This window comes from Hyperolius riggenbachi, chromosome 4 (genome assembly GCF_040937935.1).
Source record: "Hyperolius riggenbachi isolate aHypRig1 chromosome 4, aHypRig1.pri, whole genome shotgun sequence".
Taxonomy (NCBI): Eukaryota; Metazoa; Chordata; class Amphibia; order Anura; family Hyperoliidae; genus Hyperolius; species Hyperolius riggenbachi.
This window is the reverse complement of record NC_090649.1, coordinates 26,353,921-26,372,285: the sequence shown is the minus strand read 5'-3', so window position 1 is coordinate 26,372,285 and position 18,365 is coordinate 26,353,921. Positions and strand designations below refer to the sequence as shown.

The 18,365-nt window shown below is 52.3% G+C and overlaps 1 protein-coding gene across 13 annotated transcripts in view; it reads left to right on the top strand.

The window, feature by feature from the left end:
• LOC137571141 (DNA (cytosine-5)-methyltransferase 3A) overlaps positions 1–18,365 on the top strand; it is a 558,436-nt gene that overhangs the window by 493,332 nt on the left and 46,739 nt on the right. The window contains exon 1 of one of the 13 annotated variants that reach the window (XM_068279895.1): positions 15,270–15,349. The exons of the other annotated variants lie outside the window; for them this stretch is intronic. Coding sequence (XP_068135996.1) covers positions 15,302–15,349 — 48 coding nt within the window. The 5' untranslated portion in view covers positions 15,270–15,301. Of the gene's footprint in view, positions 1–15,269; positions 15,350–18,365 lie in introns of those variants that run through there. 13 annotated transcript variants of the gene reach the window in all.

Sequence of the window (18,365 nt, the reverse complement as noted above, 5' to 3'; positions counted from 1 at the left end):
TGAGCTCCTCTGAGGACAGTCAGTGACATGACTATGTACTCTGTAATGTGCTGCAGAAGATGTCAGTGCTATATAAATACATAATAATAATATGGTAGGACATTAGACTATGACTATGGTAGGATTAGATTGTGAGCTCCTCTGAGGACAGTCAGTGACATGACTATATACTCTGTAATGTGCTGCAGAAGATGTCACTGCTATATAAATACATAATAATATGGTAGGACATTAGACTATGACTATGGTAGGATTAGATTGTGAGCTTCTCTGAGGACAGTCAGTGACATGACTATGTACTCTGTAAAGTGCTGCAGAAGATGTCAGTGCTATATAAATACATAATAATAATATGGTAGGACATTAGACTATGACTATGGTAGGATTAGATTGTGAGCTCCTCTGAGGACAGTCAGTGACATGACTATATACTCTGTAATGTGCTGCAGAAGATGTCAGTGCTATATAAATACATACTAATAATATGGTAGGACATTAGACTATGACTATGGTAGGATTAGAGTGTGAGCTCCTCTGTGGACAGTCAGTGACATGACTATGTACTCTGTAAAGTGCTGCAGAAGATCTCAGTGCTATATAAATACATAGTAATATTATGGTAGGACATTACACTATGACTATGGTAGGATTCGATTGTGAGCTCCTCTGAGGACAGTCAGTGACATGACTATGTACTCTGTACAGTGCTGCAGAAGATGTTGGCACTTTAGAAATACATGATCATAACAATAATGTAGAGGTAGCAGTCAGGAAGGTACATGTAGGGAGACTTTCTCTGTGCCTGGAAAGTGCTGGTGTGCCTGGCTGCACAGGAATAATAACTGACAGGTCAGTGTTTTATTATCACATTCACTCCCCTTTCCTGTACATAAGCCTGTCAGAGACACCCCGGTACCCCCCCCCCCCCATCCCCCCACACTACCCCATCCCCCCTTATTTCCACTTCACAGCACACATCTCCTTTCTAGGCCCCAAACTGTCACTCTGGGGCTCAGACACTGAGAGATTTAGTGCTGGAAGCAGGGCCGGGCCGAGGCATAGGCTGGAGAGGCTCCAGCCTCAGGGCGCAGTGTAGGAGGGGGCGCACAATTCATTCAGCTGTCATTCCTAATTGTGTATGAAGCAGAAAGAAATAAGAAAAGGGGATACATAGCAGTGACTGCAAGCCAGATAACTAGATATTAAGGTGTTGGGGAGGTTGTGGGCCCTGTGGCCCTCTTAGTCTAATAGCAATCAGTGTGTGACAGCTGGGGTGGGAGGGATGGAGGGGCGCACTTTGGTGTCTTAGCCTTGGGTGCAGGAGGACCTTGTCCCGGCTCTGGCTGGAAGCACTGGCCACACTGCTACAGACTGTGGGCCTGTTACCTCAGCCATGTCCAGAGAGCTCCAGGCCTTCCCAGTGGGGAGAGATCCAGAAGAACAGTCATGAAAACTTACACATTGTAAAATCTTTACTCTCCCTGATTTACATTCTGACATGTATCACAGATGGTGACATGTTTAGTCCTGTTGGGTGATCTGTACAGAATGTTTGCTTACTGAGAATTCCAAAATATACGCACTGGGGGAAGAATTCTGCCTAGCTTAAAGGGGTTCTCCGGTACCTTTAAAAAAAGCTAAAAGTGGCACTTACCTGGGGCTTCTATCGGCCCCCTGCAGCAGGAATGTCCTGCGCCGTCCTCCTACGATGGTCTGTTCCCCGCCGCCGGCAATCTGCTAATTATTCGTCTTTCTAGACAAATAGAACTGCGGCTGCCGAGGCCGTGCGGGCCTCACTCTCGGGCGTGGCTACGGCAGCCGCAGTTCTATTTGTCTAGAAAGACGAATAATTAGCAGATTGCCGGCGGCGGGGAACAGACCATCGTAGGAGGAGGGCGCGGGACATTCCTGCTGCAGGGGGCCAATAGAAGCCCCAGGAAAGTGTCAGTTTTAGCTTTATTAATGGTACCGGAGAACCCCTTTAAGGGCTGGTTCACACAGATGTCTGCCTCGTGTTTACCGCCGGCGTTCGAGACTTGGTCATTAAACACTCCCATACAAGTGAAAGGAAACGTTTTTACCGGGCGGTTACTGGCGTTTGCACGCACGCGGCATTCCGATCTTCCCTGGCGTTCGAGGCGACCCTGGACACTACATGCAGCATCCTGGGACGGTTAACTGCCGTGGCTAACGTCCCCCTGTGGGGACGAAATACACCGACCGCAACTGAAAGCCATGGAAAGCCGCTAAAAGCCAGAATGAATGAACCAGCCCTAACAGCCGAGGCTGTGACATCACTGGGAGGGCGGGGCTACATACCAATATACTGCCATATATAGATACAGGAAGTGATTCTGATGCAGAAACCAGGAAAATGAACAGTGTCTAATGAATAATGTACTGCCTTCTACTATAGGTCGTTACAGTTACATTTCAACTGGATGTTTTTTTTAAGTTTGTGCTATTAAGTGGCTATTAAATGACATGCCTGGCTCGGGCATAAGGGAACTTAATAGAACTTGTCACGCTTTTAGTAAATTGGCTGTTGTGTGGCTGTGTCTGTTGCATGCGTCTCAGGCAGAAGCTACGGTAATCCTATATAATGAAACCCTACCTGTCCCTGCGTCCTCCTCCTGTGCCTGTGTCCTCCTCCTGTCCCTGCGTCCTCCTCCTGTCCCTGCGTCCGCTTGTGCCTGTGTCCTCCTCCTGTCCCTGCGTCCTCCTCCTGTCCCTGCGTCCGCTTGTGCCTGTGTCCTCCTCCTGTCCCTGCGTCCTCCTCCTGTCCCTGCCTCCTCCTCCTGTCCCTGCGTCCTCCCCCTGTCCCTGCGTCCTCCTCCTGTCACTGCCTCCTCCTGCTGTCCCTGCGTCCTCCTCCTGTCCCTGCGTCCTCCTCCTGTCAATGCGTCCTCCTCCTGTCCCTGCGTCCTCCTCCTGTCCTTGTGTCCTCCTCCTGTCCCTGTGTCCTCCTCCTGTCAATGCGTCCTCCTCCTGTCTCTTCATCCTCCTCCTGTCAATGCGTCCTCCTCCTGTCTCTTCATCCTCCTCCTGTCCCTGTGTCCTCCTACTGTCCCTGCATCCTCCTCCTGTCCCTGCGTCCTCCTCCTGTCCCTGCGTCCTCCTCCTGTCCCTGTGTCCTCTTCCTGTCCCTGCGCCCTCCTCCTGTCCCTGCGTCCTCCTCCTGTCCCTGCATCCTCCTCCTGTCCCTGCGTCCTTCTCCTGTCCCTGCGTCCTCCTCCTGTCCCTGCGTCCTCCTCCTGTCCCTGCATCCACCTCCTGTCCCTGCGTCCTCCTCCTGTCCCTGCGTCCTCCTCCTGTCCCTGCGTCCTCCTCCTGTCCCTGCATCCTCCTCCTGTCCCTGCGTCCTCCTCCTGTCCCTGCGTCCTCCTCCTGTCCCTGCGTCCTCCTCCTGTCCCTGCATCCTCCTCCTGTCCCTGCGTCCTCCTCCTGTCCCTGCGTCCTCCTCCTGTCCCTGCCTCCTCCTCCTGTCCCTGCGTCCTCCTCCTGTCCCTGCATCCTCCTCCTGTCCCTGCGTCCTTCTCCTGTCCCTGCGTCCTCCTCCTGTCCCTGCGTCCACCTCCTGTCACTGCGCTATGTAGATAAAAAAAAAAACCACAGAGACACCGGGAGCCCCTAGGGTGTATTACCTTTGCAAACTGGTCTAAGTGTACAAGTAATACTACTCACAAGTATAGGTTGCTTAAAGAGGCAACCACTCAGATAGGCATGTGGGGAAAGCCCGTCCCCACTCGGTCTTTTTGATGGATGGTCGCAGCTCCTTCAGAAAAAAACGTTTTCTGCCACAGGTTTGCGGCAAAAATAACACTCCCACAATTGTGGGATGTTATACTCAGGATAAGACAACGGTAGGAGGCGCCCTTGTTGTATTGTCAGAATGCAGTAAATAAACTATGATGTAGATCGCCTACCTTATGAATGGACACTCCACTCAGTAGGAAACGTGTAATAATTTATTGGTCACAAGCACTTAGGACAACGCGTTTCGCGGCATAAACCGCTTTATCAGGTCAATATGGTGCTGGGTACTAGTTGTGGATAGCCTGGGCGCCAAACCTAATAAGGTAGGCGATCTACATCATAGTTTTGTTTACTGCATTCATGCTTAATTGCTGACAATACAACAAGGGCGCCTCCTACCGTTGTCTCCTCCTGTCCCTGCGTCCTCCTCCTGTCCCTGCGTCCTCCTCCTGTCCCTGCGTCCTCCTCCTGTCCCTGCGTCCTCCTCCCATCCTCCTCCTGTCCCTGCGTCCTCCTCCTGTCCCTGCGTCCTCCTCCTGTCCCTACATCCTCCTCCTGTTCCTGCGTCCTCCTCCTGTCAATGCGTCCTCCTCCTGTCCCTGCGTCCTCCTCCTGTCCCTGCGTCCTCCTCCTGTCCCTGCGTCCTCCTCCCGTCCTCCTCCTGTCCCTGCGTCCTCCTCCTGTCCCTGCGTCCTCCTCCTGTCCCTGCGTCCTCCTCCTGTCCCTACATCCTCCTCCTGTTCCTGCGTCCTCCTCCTGTCAATGCATCCTCCTCCTGTCCCTGCGTCGTCCTCCTGTCCCTGTGTCCTCCTCCTGTCCCTGTGTCCTCCTCCTGTCAATGCGTCCTCCTCCTGTCCCTTCGTCCTCCTCCTGTCCCTGCGTCCTCCTCCTGTCCCTGCGTCCTCCTCCTGTCCCTGTGTCCTCCTCCTGTCCCTGCGTCCTCCTCCTGTCAATGCGTCCTCCTCCTGTCAATGCGTCCTCCTCCTGTCCCTGCGTCCTCCTCCTGTCCCTGCGTCCTCCTCCTGTCCCTGCGTCCTCCTCCTGTCCCTGCGTCCTCCTCCTGTCCCTGCGTCCTCCTCCTGTCAATGCGTCCTCCTCCTGTCCCTGCCTCCTCCTCCTGTCCCTGCGTCCTCCTCCTGTCAATGCGTCCTCCTCCTGTCCCTGCCTCCTCCTCCTGCCCCTGCCTCCTCCTCCTGTCAATGCTTCCTCCTCCTGTCAATGCGTCCTCCTCCTGTCTCTTCATCCTCCTCCTGTCCCTGTGTCCTCCTACTGTCCCTGCGTCCTCCTCCTGTCCCTGCGTCCTCCTCCTGTCCCTGCATCCTCCTCCTGTCCCTGCATCCTCCTCCTGTCCCTGCGTCCTCCTCCTGTCCCTGCCTCCTCCTCCTGTCCCTGCGTCCTCCTCCTGTCCCTGCATCCTCCTCCTGTCCCTGCGTCCTCCTCCTGTCCCTGCGTCCTCCTCCTGTCCCTGCCTCCTCCTCCTGTCCCTGCGTCCTCCTCCTGTCCCTGCGTCCTCCTCCTGGCAATGCATCCTCCTCCTGTCCCTGCGTCCTCCTCCTGTCCTTGTGTCCTCCTCCTGTCCCTGTGTCCTCCTCCTGTCAATGCTTCCTCCTCCTGTCAATGCGTCCTCCTCCTGTCCTTGTGTCCTCCTCCTGTCCCTGTGTCCTCCTCCTGTCAATGCGTCCTCCTCCTGTCAATGCGTCCTCCTCCTGTCTCTTCATCATCCTCCTGTCCCTGTGTCCTCCTCCTGTCCCTGCGTCCTCCTCCTGTCCCTGCATCCTCCTCCTGTCCCTGCGTCCTCCTCCTGTCCCTGCGTCCTCCTCCTGTCCCTGCCTCCTCCTCCTGTCCCTGCGTCCTCCTCCTGTCCCTGCATCCTCCTCCTGTCCCTGCGTCCTTCTCCTGTCCCTGCGTCCTCCTCCTGTCCCTGCGTCCACCTCCTGTCACTGCGCTATGTAGATAAAAAAAAAAACCACAGAGACACCGGGAGCCCCTAGGGTGTATTACCTTTGCAAACTGGTCTAAGTGTACAAGTAATACTACTCACAAGTATAGGTTGCTTAAAGAGGCAACCACTCAGATAGGCATGTGGGGAAAGCCCGTCCCCACTCGGTCTTTTTGATGGATGGTCGCAGCTCCTTCAGAAAAAAACGTTTTCTGCCACAGGTTTGCGGCAAAAATAACACTCCCACAATTGTGGGATGTTATACTCAGGATAAGACAACGGTAGGAGGCGCCCTTGTTGTATTGTCAGAATGCAGTAAATAAACTATGATGTAGATCGCCTACCTTATGAATGGACACTCCACTCAGTAGGAAACGTGTAATAATTTATTGGTCACAAGCACTTAGGACAACGCGTTTCGCGGCATAAACCGCTTTATCAGGTCAATATGGTGCTGGGTACTAGTTGTGGATAGCCTGGGCGCCAAACCTAATAAGGTAGGCGATCTACATCATAGTTTTGTTTACTGCATTCATGCTTAATTGCTGACAATACAACAAGGGCGCCTCCTACCGTTGTCTCCTCCTGTCCCTGCGTCCTCCTCCTGTCCCTGCGTCCTCCTCCTGTCCCTGCGTCCTCCTCCTGTCCCTGCGTCCTCCTCCCATCCTCCTCCTGTCCCTGCGTCCTCCTCCTGTCCCTGCGTCCTCCTCCTGTCCCTACATCCTCCTCCTGTTCCTGCGTCCTCCTCCTGTCAATGCGTCCTCCTCCTGTCCCTGCGTCCTCCTCCTGTCCCTGCGTCCTCCTCCTGTCCCTGCGTCCTCCTCCCGTCCTCCTCCTGTCCCTGCGTCCTCCTCCTGTCCCTGCGTCCTCCTCCTGTCCCTGCGTCCTCCTCCTGTCCCTACATCCTCCTCCTGTTCCTGCGTCCTCCTCCTGTCAATGCATCCTCCTCCTGTCCCTGCGTCGTCCTCCTGTCCCTGTGTCCTCCTCCTGTCCCTGTGTCCTCCTCCTGTCAATGCGTCCTCCTCCTGTCCCTTCGTCCTCCTCCTGTCCCTGCGTCCTCCTCCTGTCCCTGCGTCCTCCTCCTGTCCCTGTGTCCTCCTCCTGTCCCTGCGTCCTCCTCCTGTCAATGCGTCCTCCTCCTGTCAATGCGTCCTCCTCCTGTCCCTGCGTCCTCCTCCTGTCCCTGCGTCCTCCTCCTGTCCCTGCGTCCTCCTCCTGTCCCTGCGTCCTCCTCCTGTCCCTGCGTCCTCCTCCTGTCAATGCGTCCTCCTCCTGTCCCTGCCTCCTCCTCCTGTCCCTGCGTCCTCCTCCTGTCAATGCGTCCTCCTCCTGTCCCTGCCTCCTCCTCCTGCCCCTGCCTCCTCCTCCTGTCAATGCTTCCTCCTCCTGTCAATGCGTCCTCCTCCTGTCTCTTCATCCTCCTCCTGTCCCTGTGTCCTCCTACTGTCCCTGCGTCCTCCTCCTGTCCCTGCGTCCTCCTCCTGTCCCTGCATCCTCCTCCTGTCCCTGCATCCTCCTCCTGTCCCTGCGTCCTCCTCCTGTCCCTGCCTCCTCCTCCTGTCCCTGCGTCCTCCTCCTGTCCCTGCATCCTCCTCCTGTCCCTGCGTCCTCCTCCTGTCCCTGCGTCCTCCTCCTGTCCCTGCCTCCTCCTCCTGTCCCTGCGTCCTCCTCCTGTCCCTGCGTCCTCCTCCTGGCAATGCATCCTCCTCCTGTCCCTGCGTCCTCCTCCTGTCCTTGTGTCCTCCTCCTGTCCCTGTGTCCTCCTCCTGTCAATGCTTCCTCCTCCTGTCAATGCGTCCTCCTCCTGTCCTTGTGTCCTCCTCCTGTCCCTGTGTCCTCCTCCTGTCAATGCGTCCTCCTCCTGTCAATGCGTCCTCCTCCTGTCTCTTCATCATCCTCCTGTCCCTGTGTCCTCCTCCTGTCCCTGCGTCCTCCTCCTGTCCCTGCATCCTCCTCCTGTCCCTGCGTCCTCCTCCTGTCCCTGCGTCCTCCTCCTGTCCCTGCCTCCTCCTCCTGTCCCTGCGTCCTCCTCCTGTCCCTGCATCCTCCTCCTGTCCCTGCGTCCTTCTCCTGTCCCTGCGTCCTCCTCCTGTCCCTGCGTCCACCTCCTGTCACTGCGCTATGTAGATAAAAAAAAAAACCACAGAGACACCGGGAGCCCCTAGGGTGTATTACCTTTGCAAACTGGTCTAAGTGTACAAGTAATACTACTCACAAGTATAGGTTGCTTAAAGAGGCAACCACTCAGATAGGCATGTGGGGAAAGCCCGTCCCCACTCGGTCTTTTTGATGGATGGTCGCAGCTCCTTCAGAAAAAAACGTTTTCTGCCACAGGTTTGCGGCAAAAATAACACTCCCACAATTGTGGGATGTTATACTCAGGATAAGACAACGGTAGGAGGCGCCCTTGTTGTATTGTCAGAATGCAGTAAATAAACTATGATGTAGATCGCCTACCTTATGAATGGACACTCCACTCAGTAGGAAACGTGTAATAATTTATTGGTCACAAGCACTTAGGACAACGCGTTTCGCGGCATAAACCGCTTTATCAGGTCAATATGGTGCTGGGTACTAGTTGTGGATAGCCTGGGCGCCAAACCTAATAAGGTAGGCGATCTACATCATAGTTTTGTTTACTGCATTCATGCTTAATTGCTGACAATACAACAAGGGCCTCCTGTCCCTGCGTCCTCCTCCTGTCCCTGCGTCCTCCTCCTGTCCCTGCGTCCTCCTCCTGTCCCTGCGTCCTCCTCCTGTCCCTGCGTCCTCCTCCTGTCCCTGCGTCCTCCTCCTGTCCCTGCGTCCTCCTCCTGTCCCTGCGTCCTCCTCCTGTCCCTACGTCCTCCTCCTGTTCCTGCGTCCTCCTCCTGTCAATGCGTCCTCCTCCTGTCCCTGCGTCCTCCTCCTGTCCCTGCGTCCTCCTCCTGTCCCTGCGTCCTCCTCCTGTCCCTGCGTCCTCCTCCTGTCCCTGCGTCCTCCTCCCGTCCTCCTCCTGTCCCTGCGTCCTCCTCCTGTCCCTGCGTCCTCCTCCTGTCCCTGCGTCCTCCTCCTGTCCCTACATCCTCCTCCTGTCCCTACATCCTCCTCCTGTTCCTGCGTCCTCCTCCTGTCCCTGCGTCCTCCTCCTGCCCCTGCGTCCTCCTCCTGCCCCTGCGTCCTCCTCCTGTCCCTGCGTCCTCCTCCCGTCCCTGCGTCCTCCTCCCGTCCTCCTCCTGTCCCTGCGTCCTCCTCCTGTCCCTGCATCCTCCTCCTGTCCCTGCGTCCTCCTCCCGTCCTCCTCCTGTCCCTGCGTCCTCCTCCTGTCCCTGCGTCCTCCTCCTGTCCCTGCGTCCTCCTCCTGTCCCTGCGTCCTCCTCCCGTCCTCCTCCTGTCCCTGCGTCCTCCTCCTGTCCCTGCGTCCTCCTCCTGTCAATGCGTCCTCCTCCTGTCCCTTCATCCTCCTCCTGTCCCTGTGTCCTCCTACTGTCCCTGTGTCCTCCTACTGTCCCTGCGTCCTCCTCCTGTCCCTGCCTCCTCCTCCTGTCCCTGCCTCCTCCTCCTGTCCCTGCGTCCTCCTCCTGTCCCTGCGTCCTCCTCCTGTCCCTGCGTCCTCCTCCTGTCAATGCGTCCTCCTCCTGTCAATGCGTCCTCCTCCTGTCAATGCGTCCTCCTCCTGTCCCTTCATCCTCCTCCTGTCCCTGCGTCCTCCTCCTGTCCCTGCGTCCTCCTCCTGTCCCTGCGTCCTCCTCCTGTCCTCCTCCTGTCCCTGCGTCCTCCTTCTGTCCCTGCGTCCTCCTCCTGTCCCTGCGTCCTCCTCCTGTCCCTGCGTCCTCCTCCTGTCCCTGTGTCCCGTGTGTTTTGGCTACTGCAGTAGTGGCATGACATGTGGCAGCGGTGAGAGAGACATAGAGCCCATTTTTAAACGGGCTTAGGTCTACTAGTCCTATATAATACCCTGACTGTCCCCGCGTCATCCTGTCCCTGTGTCCCTGTTTTTTTGCTGCTACGCATTTGCACAGCATGGACAGACCGTTGGGACAGGAGGATGGGCCAGGGAGGCGGACGGGTGCGCGCGCATGCACACTGAGTGACTGGCGGCGGTGGCGGCATGAACAGACCTAGAGCCTGTTTTCAAGCGGGCTTAGGTCACCTAGTAAATATATAAACACACGTGCGAGGCATGTTACCCTGCAGGCATCAGTACTCCATCCCTCAGGAGGCTGTACAGATGCCTGGTCAGCCTGGCTGTCCTGCTGATCCTCTGCCTCTAATACATTTAGTCATATCTCTGAACAAGCATGCAGCAGATCAGGTGCTCTGACTGGAGTCATGCTAAGCCAGACACAGGGCTCTGACCCACCTAACAGCATTGTTCAGGTTGTTTTAATTTTTTTAAAAACGGCTCCCATGACTTGCATTAAAATCGTGGTAAAATTGCAGCAAGATTCGATTTTTTATTTTTAAATTGCGATCGCTGCAACAATTTTACCGTGATTTTAATGTACGTCAGTGGAGGCGTTTTAAAAAAAATGAAAACAACCCGCAAAATGCTGTTTGGTGTGTTAGGGCCCTGTGTCTGTGGCGGAGCTGCATGCAGAGGTGTGGAAGGCCATGCAGGGGACTGTCGCCTGGAGTGATCAGGGACAGTTGTAGTACATGTGTGTGGAGAGGATTCTGGGAATGAGGGGCGGGGTCTGTGGCGGAGCTGCATGCTTCCTGCAGAGCCTGTAGCCGTGTCTTGTGGTCAGTGACAGATGGCAGCGCTGGTTTCCTCCATCTGGGGAAATAGTGACTTATGTGGGGTGTAAATCTCCCGTCACTCGGGATTTCAGGCCCTGCGAGGGGAAGCAGGAAGCCATGTTGAACATGGAGATTACACTGTGATATCCACACTGTTGCATAATCCCACCAGCTTACACTGCGAGCCGTCATGTGACCCCATCACAGCCAATCCTCTTCATCCCACACGTTATTATTATTGCCATATGCTGTATATGTCAAGGCTTAAAGGGGTTCTGTAGAGGGGGTTAAAAAGACAAAATCAGACACTTACCTGGAGCTTCTATTGGCCCTCTGCAGCTGTCATGTCCCGCGCCGTCCTGTACGATCCTCCGTTCCCCGCAGCCGGTCCTGGCCTAATCGTGCGTCTACCTAGACTGTGGCCGCACGCGCGCCGGTTCCTGTGCGCGTCATCGGGAGCTTACTGCGCAAGGGCAGTACAAGAGAACTTTGTACTGCGCAGTAAGCTCCCGGTGACGCGTGCGGCAGCGAGATATTAGACCAGTGCCGGCGGCGGGGAACGGAGGATCGGAGGAGGAGGGCGCGGGACATGACAGCTGCAGGGGGCCAATAGAAGCTCCTGGTAAGTGTCGGATTTTGTCTTTTGAGCCCCTCCACAGAACCCCTTCAAAGGACCACTATTGCGAAAAACTGAAAAATGTAAAATACATGTAAACTCCTACAAATAAGAAGTATGTTTCTTTCACATTAAAATGAGCCATAAATTACTTTCCTCCCATGTTACAGTCACTTACAGTGAGTAGTAGGAATCTGACAGAACCGACAGGTTTTGGTCTAGTCCTTCTCTTCATGGGGATTCTCAGCATGGCCTTTATTCTTTATAAAGAATGCATGAAAATGATAAATACAATGATGCTGGCCAGCCTCCCTGCTCGCTGCACACTTTTAGCAGTTGGATGGAGCAGCTGCCATTCACTAAGGCCCCTTTTCCTCTAGCAATCGCTAGCGTTCGTGCTGAACGCTAGCGATTGCGATTCAGCAAAAGTACAACAATTTGTGTCGATTTCCCGCCGTTTACGCACTGCATAGCAAAATAGCGGCAATAATCGCTCCGCCGCCCGCTCGCGATCAGGTAAAAAACTAATCGCGGTAGTGGAAATGACCTACCGCGATTCCTATGTTAAAAAGCAAACCGTAGCGATTTAAAAATCACTAGCGGTTTGCGATTCAGCAATCGTAAACGCTATAGTGGAAAAGGGCCCTAAGTGCTTTTGAAAATAAAGAAACAACTGAGAATCCCCCATGAGGAGATGGGCTAGTCTGAAACCCGTCGGTTCTGTCAGATTTCTACTACTACTGTAAGTGACAGCAACATAGGAGAAAAGTAATTTATGGTTCATTTTACTCTGGAAGAAACGTACTTCTTGTATGAGTTTACGTGCATTTTAAATTTTAAAATTTTCACGTTAGTGGCCCTTTAAAGTGGACCTGAACTAAGAGCGTACTCTCTGATCTAAAAAATTAGCAACAGCACAATAGCCTTTAAAGAAAAACATTTCTTTGTTACAGCTGATATAAATCCTGCAATAAATCTGCAGTGTGTCTACTTCCTGCTTTCATGGACGCAGACATAGGGTTAAGATCCTGTGTTTACAAATTAGCAGCTCTGCCATGGCAGAGGAGACTCCTGAGCTGATACAGCTGAGACATCAAATTACACTTGTGATTAGTCACAGATGAGGGGGAATTAGACAGGCTAAACTCTCTAAATACATACAGGGTGCATTTCTCTCTGTTTTCCTTCTGTCCTAAGCAAGAGTTCAGGTCCACTTTAAAGGACACCCGAGGTGAGAGGCATATGGAGGCCGTCATATTTATTTCCTTGTAAACAATGCAGATGGCCTGGCAGTTCTGCTGATCCTCTGCCTGTTAGGCTCGGTTCAATTTGCGTTTCGAACCAAACGGATCCGGTGAGCGGAACGTTCCGGTTACGTTCCGCAAAAAAAACGCTAATGTGAACCGGGTCTTAGGCTAGTTCACACCTTTAATTTAGATTGGCCAATCACTGACCTATTTTACCACCTCCATGTAGTGTGAGAACTTATCTGCTGATAGTATTCAATATCAGCAGGAGAGGGTTTTTAGTACAGAGTCTCTTTAAAAGAAAAAGTGAATTGGCATTTTTTGGTTTCCTGTTTTTTCCTGTATATATCCCTGATTATGCAATAGTGCTCATAGTGGTGATTGTGGTCCACCAACAGGGAATACAACACTAATGTAAATGGAGGGGACAGATTCCACTAGAGTGATTGTGATGAGGCAAATCCCAATCGCAGGGCATGCAGCAGTTTGGGAGTGTTTGCGCCTCAATGTAAAGTATATAAGCGCTGGCAACACATAGCGATTTGTGTGTGATTTTGACTTACTGCACATTGTAAAAAAAAAAAAATGTAAACGACCATTCAGAATTAAAAGCGATAATCGCAAATCGCTATCACAAACGCTGGCGCAAAGCTTACACCTTTTAAAATCACTTCCAAAATCACCAGAAAATGCTCATGAAATCGCTTACAAAACGCAACTCAAAAACGCCAGCAATTGCGATATTGATTTGCGACTTGTAGTGGGTTCCAGCCTAATGCTTTCAGCCACAGCCCCTGAACAAGCATGCAGCAGATCAGGTGCTCTGACTGAAGTGTGACTGTATTAGCTGCATGCTTGGTTCAGGTGTAGGATTCAAGCCTGGCACACACATCCAATCTTGATTGGTCAATTTTACCACCTCCATGTAATATGAGAGCTTACCAACAAACAAAAAGTGACCAGCACTTGCCAATTCTTAAAAAGCAGGGTATTTATTCACAAAAAAAGGGTGAATAAAAAACAGCCATGACATCCGGACTTCCAGAATGTAACTATAGCTCTTGGTAGTAAAGATAGCTCTTAGCTGCATACAATTGCATGCTCTGCAGAATTCGGCTGCAATGAAGGTGTGACCTATGTATGCAGCACTTGCCAATTCTTAAAAAGCCAGGCAACTGGTATTGTTTAACAGGAAATAAATATGGCCGCCTCCGTATTCCTCCCGCTTGTGTTTGTAAACACCTCTGTGTAAATTAGGCCTAAAGCCCCATAAACATGCACCATCCCTGTGTAGAACGAACAATCCCAGACGGTTTGTGAGGAACGAACGGCGTCGGCGCACCTATCACTTCAGTGAGCGATCTAACGATCGTATCGTTTGCGGAAGAGCTAGACTGCGGACCCGGAATTGCCTATCTACGCGTGAGCTGCTATCATTTTTTATCTATCGATACCAACAACAAAAGGTACAATTTTTTCGTTCAGACTCGATCTTTTGCTGCAATTTTTATGATCAGATTGTATAGAAAACGGTGCAGTGTGTAGAAAACGGTGCAGTGTGTGGCGCAAATCGATGTGAAACGATTCTTTGGCTGATTGGAAAAGGAAAAAATATTGATCCGGACGTTGTATTTTTTTGATCGAATCAGAATGTAAAACATTCTTAAATCGTTCTGTAAATGGGAACAATCGATAATTGCCTTCCGATTAGTTTTGATCATTCAAATCGCGCCGCAAAATAAAATCTGAAGGAAAGATTGTACCATTAATGGGCACCTTAACACCGATTATTGTCCGAGCGGATCCTCCAGGACAGATCGATCTACATGGACGATATTCGCTGTCTTTTACCGTCGTTTGTACCCTTCTTAAAACCGTTCTCGCCCGACCTCGTTTTGGGCGACCGAGCGTGTGTACAGAGCTTTAGGGATAACTCCGATCAGAGTCTAGAGCGAATATTGTCGGTTTCACAAGTCGTGGGTTTGGTTGGTCGGTGTTTGGAGAGATGAGCTGTGATTGGTTGCTGTGGCCAGCGGTGTGCTGATATGGAGGATTTGGTTGGTCGGTGTTTGAGGAGCTGAGCTGTGATTGGTTGCTGTGGACAGCGGTGTGCTGATATGAACACATGGATTTGGTTGGTCGGTGATTGGAGAGCTGAGCTGTGATTGGTTGCTGTGGCCAGCGGTGTGCTGATATGAACACATGGAGGATTTGGTTGGTCGGTGATTGGTTGCTGTGGACAGCGGTGTGCTGATATGGACACATGGAGGATTTGGTTGGTCGGTGTTTGGAGAGCTGAGCTGTGATTGGTTGCTGTGGACAGCGGTGTGCTGATATGAACACATGGATTTGGTTGGTCGGTGATTGGAGAGCTGAGCTGTGATTGGTTGCTGTGGCCAGCGGTGTGCTGATATGAACACATGGAGGATTTGGTTGGTCGGTGATTGGTTGCTGTGGACAGCGGTGTGCTGATATGAACACATGGAGGATTTGGTTGGTCGGTGATTGGTTGCTGTGGACAGCGGTGTGCTGATATGGACACATGGAGGATTTGGTTGGTCGGTGTTCGGAGAGCTGAGCTGTGATTGGTTGCTGTGGACAGATATGAACACATGTTGGTGAAAAAGCCCCTCTGAGCAGAGGCTGGGGTGCCTGGCTATGTTTCCCGGCTCTCCTCCTCTGCACCTGTCCTGATAAGCAGGGAAGTTTGGCCTGGCCTCCAGTAAATCAGCATTGAGCCGAATTGTGACATTTCCCTCCTCTGCACACTGCTGGGGCCCCTGAGGTGTGGGGGAGGGGGTATGGGGGGCCCCTGCCCTCCCCTTCTTCTTCTCTGCCCTGTTGAGTGGCATTCAGGAAGTCCACAAGCAGCAGCACACAGTGAGTGAAAGCTGCAAGCTGATTGGCTAGAAGTTTCCTGCAGGTTCAGGAGGGGGAGGGGAGGTCAGAAGTTTTGTTAGTTCTTTCTAGAAGAAGAGTTGGAGGGAGAGGCCAGAAGCAGGCATTGTACAGGAGGGCACCATGAGGAAGCACTGGAAGAAGAGGCCAGCCTGCAGGGCCCAGGCCAAGGTACAGTATAGGGGCTGGGGGGGGGGGGGGGCATGCTCTGCCTGGAAACTACAACTCCCAGCATGCACCACAGCTAGGCCTGTCATACCAGCACAGCTGCACAGGCTGGGGGAGCATGCTGGGACTTGTAGTGCCATGAGACTTGCTAGTTCAGTGTTCTGCTGTGATTGAGGGCTGCAGGAATGACTGGCTGGTCTTCAGCAGGCAGGGGATGCTGGGAATTGTAGTTCTGCTAGAGTTTCCATAGTTGTATATTATAGTGTGATGCTGCAGCTGTGCTTGGGGGATGGTCAGTGAGAGGCCAGTCATTAGGGATTGCCTGCAGCTTTGAGCAGAGCCAGTCAGATGCCTCTCCTGATGTTTGGCCCGGTGTTCCAACATTTTAGCATACCTGAGAAAATAGCATACAAATGCTACTGAGCATGTGCAAAGTCATGCAGGTCGTACATTAACCCCACAATGCCCATGAGCAGCATTAACCCTTGAAACCCGAGCTAGCTGCCTGGGTGCTGATGTGCAATCTGGATGATTTCCATGCATGCCAGAGTTATTTGCATTGCGTACATCTCCCGTATGACGCTGCATTTATACAAGGGGGATCACATGCTGATCCCTGGTGATCGGAGAATGGGCCCCAAATCAATAATGCAGAGTATATTGGAAGAATGACAGTCCCTGCAGAACAGCCTCCCAGTGCTGCTGCCTTCCCAGCCAAACCTCTCTGTGCTCTGCCTGCAGCATGACAGTACTGAGACAAGCAAGGAAAGGGGCCGGCTCTTATCTCCTTCAACTGGGCTGCTCCAGGTAACATGATGTGACTGAGCCAAGCAAGGAAAGGGGCCGGCTCTTATCTCCCTCAGCTGTGCTGCACCAGGTCACATGATGTGACTGAGCCAAGCAAGGTAAGGGGCCGGCTCTTATCTCCCTCAGCTGTGCTGCACCAGGTCACATGATGTGACTGAGCCAAGCAAGGAAAGGGGCCGGCTCTTATCTCCCTCAGCTGGGCAGCTCCAGGTCACATGATGTGACAGTACTGAGCCAAGCAAGGAAAGGGGCCTGCTCTTATCTCCCTCAGCTGGGCTGCTCCAGGTCACATGATACGTTCAAGCAAAATCCATATTTTCTTGCAGCATAAAGGCTGGAAGCACTTAGCAGTTGATGTAGGGATTTTAGCAGCTTTTTCTGGTGAATTTACCTACATCAATTGCAACTTGTTTTGGTTCTGGATAGTAAAATAGCGTTTGTACAGCGACTGAAAAGCGACTTTGCAGAGATCCTGTACTTTGTATTGAAGTACAAACACTCCAGAAAAAGCTGCAGAGCCCACAATGTCGATTTGAGGAAATCGCACTCAATCCTGTGGAATCCCCCCAAATGATTTTTTATGACGCTGCTGGAAAGGCCCCTGGGGGTGCCGGCCCTGAGCCTCGTGTGATAGGAGAGAGTAATGTTTGGGAACTATACTGACTCGCCTGCCAAGTGGTATATTTAGAGTGTGTACACACATCCAATTTTGATTGGACAATTTGACCATTTCCATGTAGTATGAAGGCCAATAGATGCGGAATACTATGAGCAGATTGTGCTGGTGAGCTCACAGTTGGATGTGTGATGCGGGTATTTGGCTGTGATAGTGGGAAGGCTTGTGGGCTCTGTGCCCCCCTGACTCCCAGCATTGTCATTTAAATATTACCCATCCAGTCCCCCCGGATTACACCAGCCTGCCTGCCTCTCCCCTCCTCACAGGAAAGGCTCAGGAGGTGAGATCTGCCCTCTATGCCCCTCCTGTAATTCCTGTCATTGGGAAAGTGGGGCTCTGCAATTCTCTGTAGAAGTTTAAGGGGAACTCTAACCTTACTAAGGGGCTACAATGAACAATACGTTAATGCTGCACAATGTTTTTTTTGTACTGTAGAGTTACTTAAAGTGTAACTGTTGGGCTAAAATCGAAAAATCAATTGTTTATTTTTATCTGGTAAACAAGTAATAAGTATGCTAACCTGGCAATCCAAAAGTTAAAATCTCTATTACCTTTCTTGTTTATAAATGATCATTCCCCAGTTTACCTGACTCTTATTTGGTACGTTGCCGCAGAAAGGAAGTTGCAGGGCATGCTGAGTTGTCCTTTTTTTGCTTCTTTATTTCCCCACTTAACTAATGTACAGAAGCAAAAATGGACAACCCAGCATGCCCTGCAACTTCCTTTGTGCGGCAACGTACCAAATAAGAGTCAGGTAAACTGGGGAATGATCATTTATAAACAAGAAAGGTAGATATTTCTGTTTTTAAAGTCGCTTTTTAAAGTTTTTAAAGTCGCTTCAGACTCTCTTTAAAGGAGTCATCAGGGGTTTCAAATGAAAATAAGCGCTACTTACCCGGGGGGCTTCTTCCAGCCCCAAGCTCCCAGCCTGTCCCTCACTGCAGGCGCAGTACGCTCCGGTCCACGTGACGGTGATTTACAGCGCCGCTCGCGCAGGCGCAGTACCTCCACGTCGGCCTGACGTCATCGCCTGGGACCGGGAGGGAGAGGTGGCGACCAGCTCACCGCGGAGCTGCAGCGAGGGACAGGCTGGAAGAAGCCCCGGGTAAGTAGCACTTATTTTCATTTGAAACCCCTGTGTGGAATTTGAGTAACCATCGCAAATGCAAAAAGCCTCCATTGAAGTTATGCGTTAGTGTGTTATGCATTTGTGTGAAAAAAGCCCTATTAAAGAGAACCCGAGGTATGTTTAAAGAATGTTATCTGCATACAGAGGCTGGATCTGCCTATACAGCCCAGCCTCTGTTGCTATCCCAAACCCCACTAAGGTCCCCCTGCACTCTGCAATCCCTCATAAATCACAGCCATGCTGTGAGGCTTTGTTTACATCTGTAGTGTCAGTCTCAGCTGTTCCCCCGCCTCCTGCATAGCTCCGGTCCCTGCCCCCGTCCCTTCCCTCCAATCAGCAGGGAGGGAAGGGATGCAGGCGGGGACCGGAGTTCTGCAGGAGGCGGGGAGAGCAGCAGACTGACACTA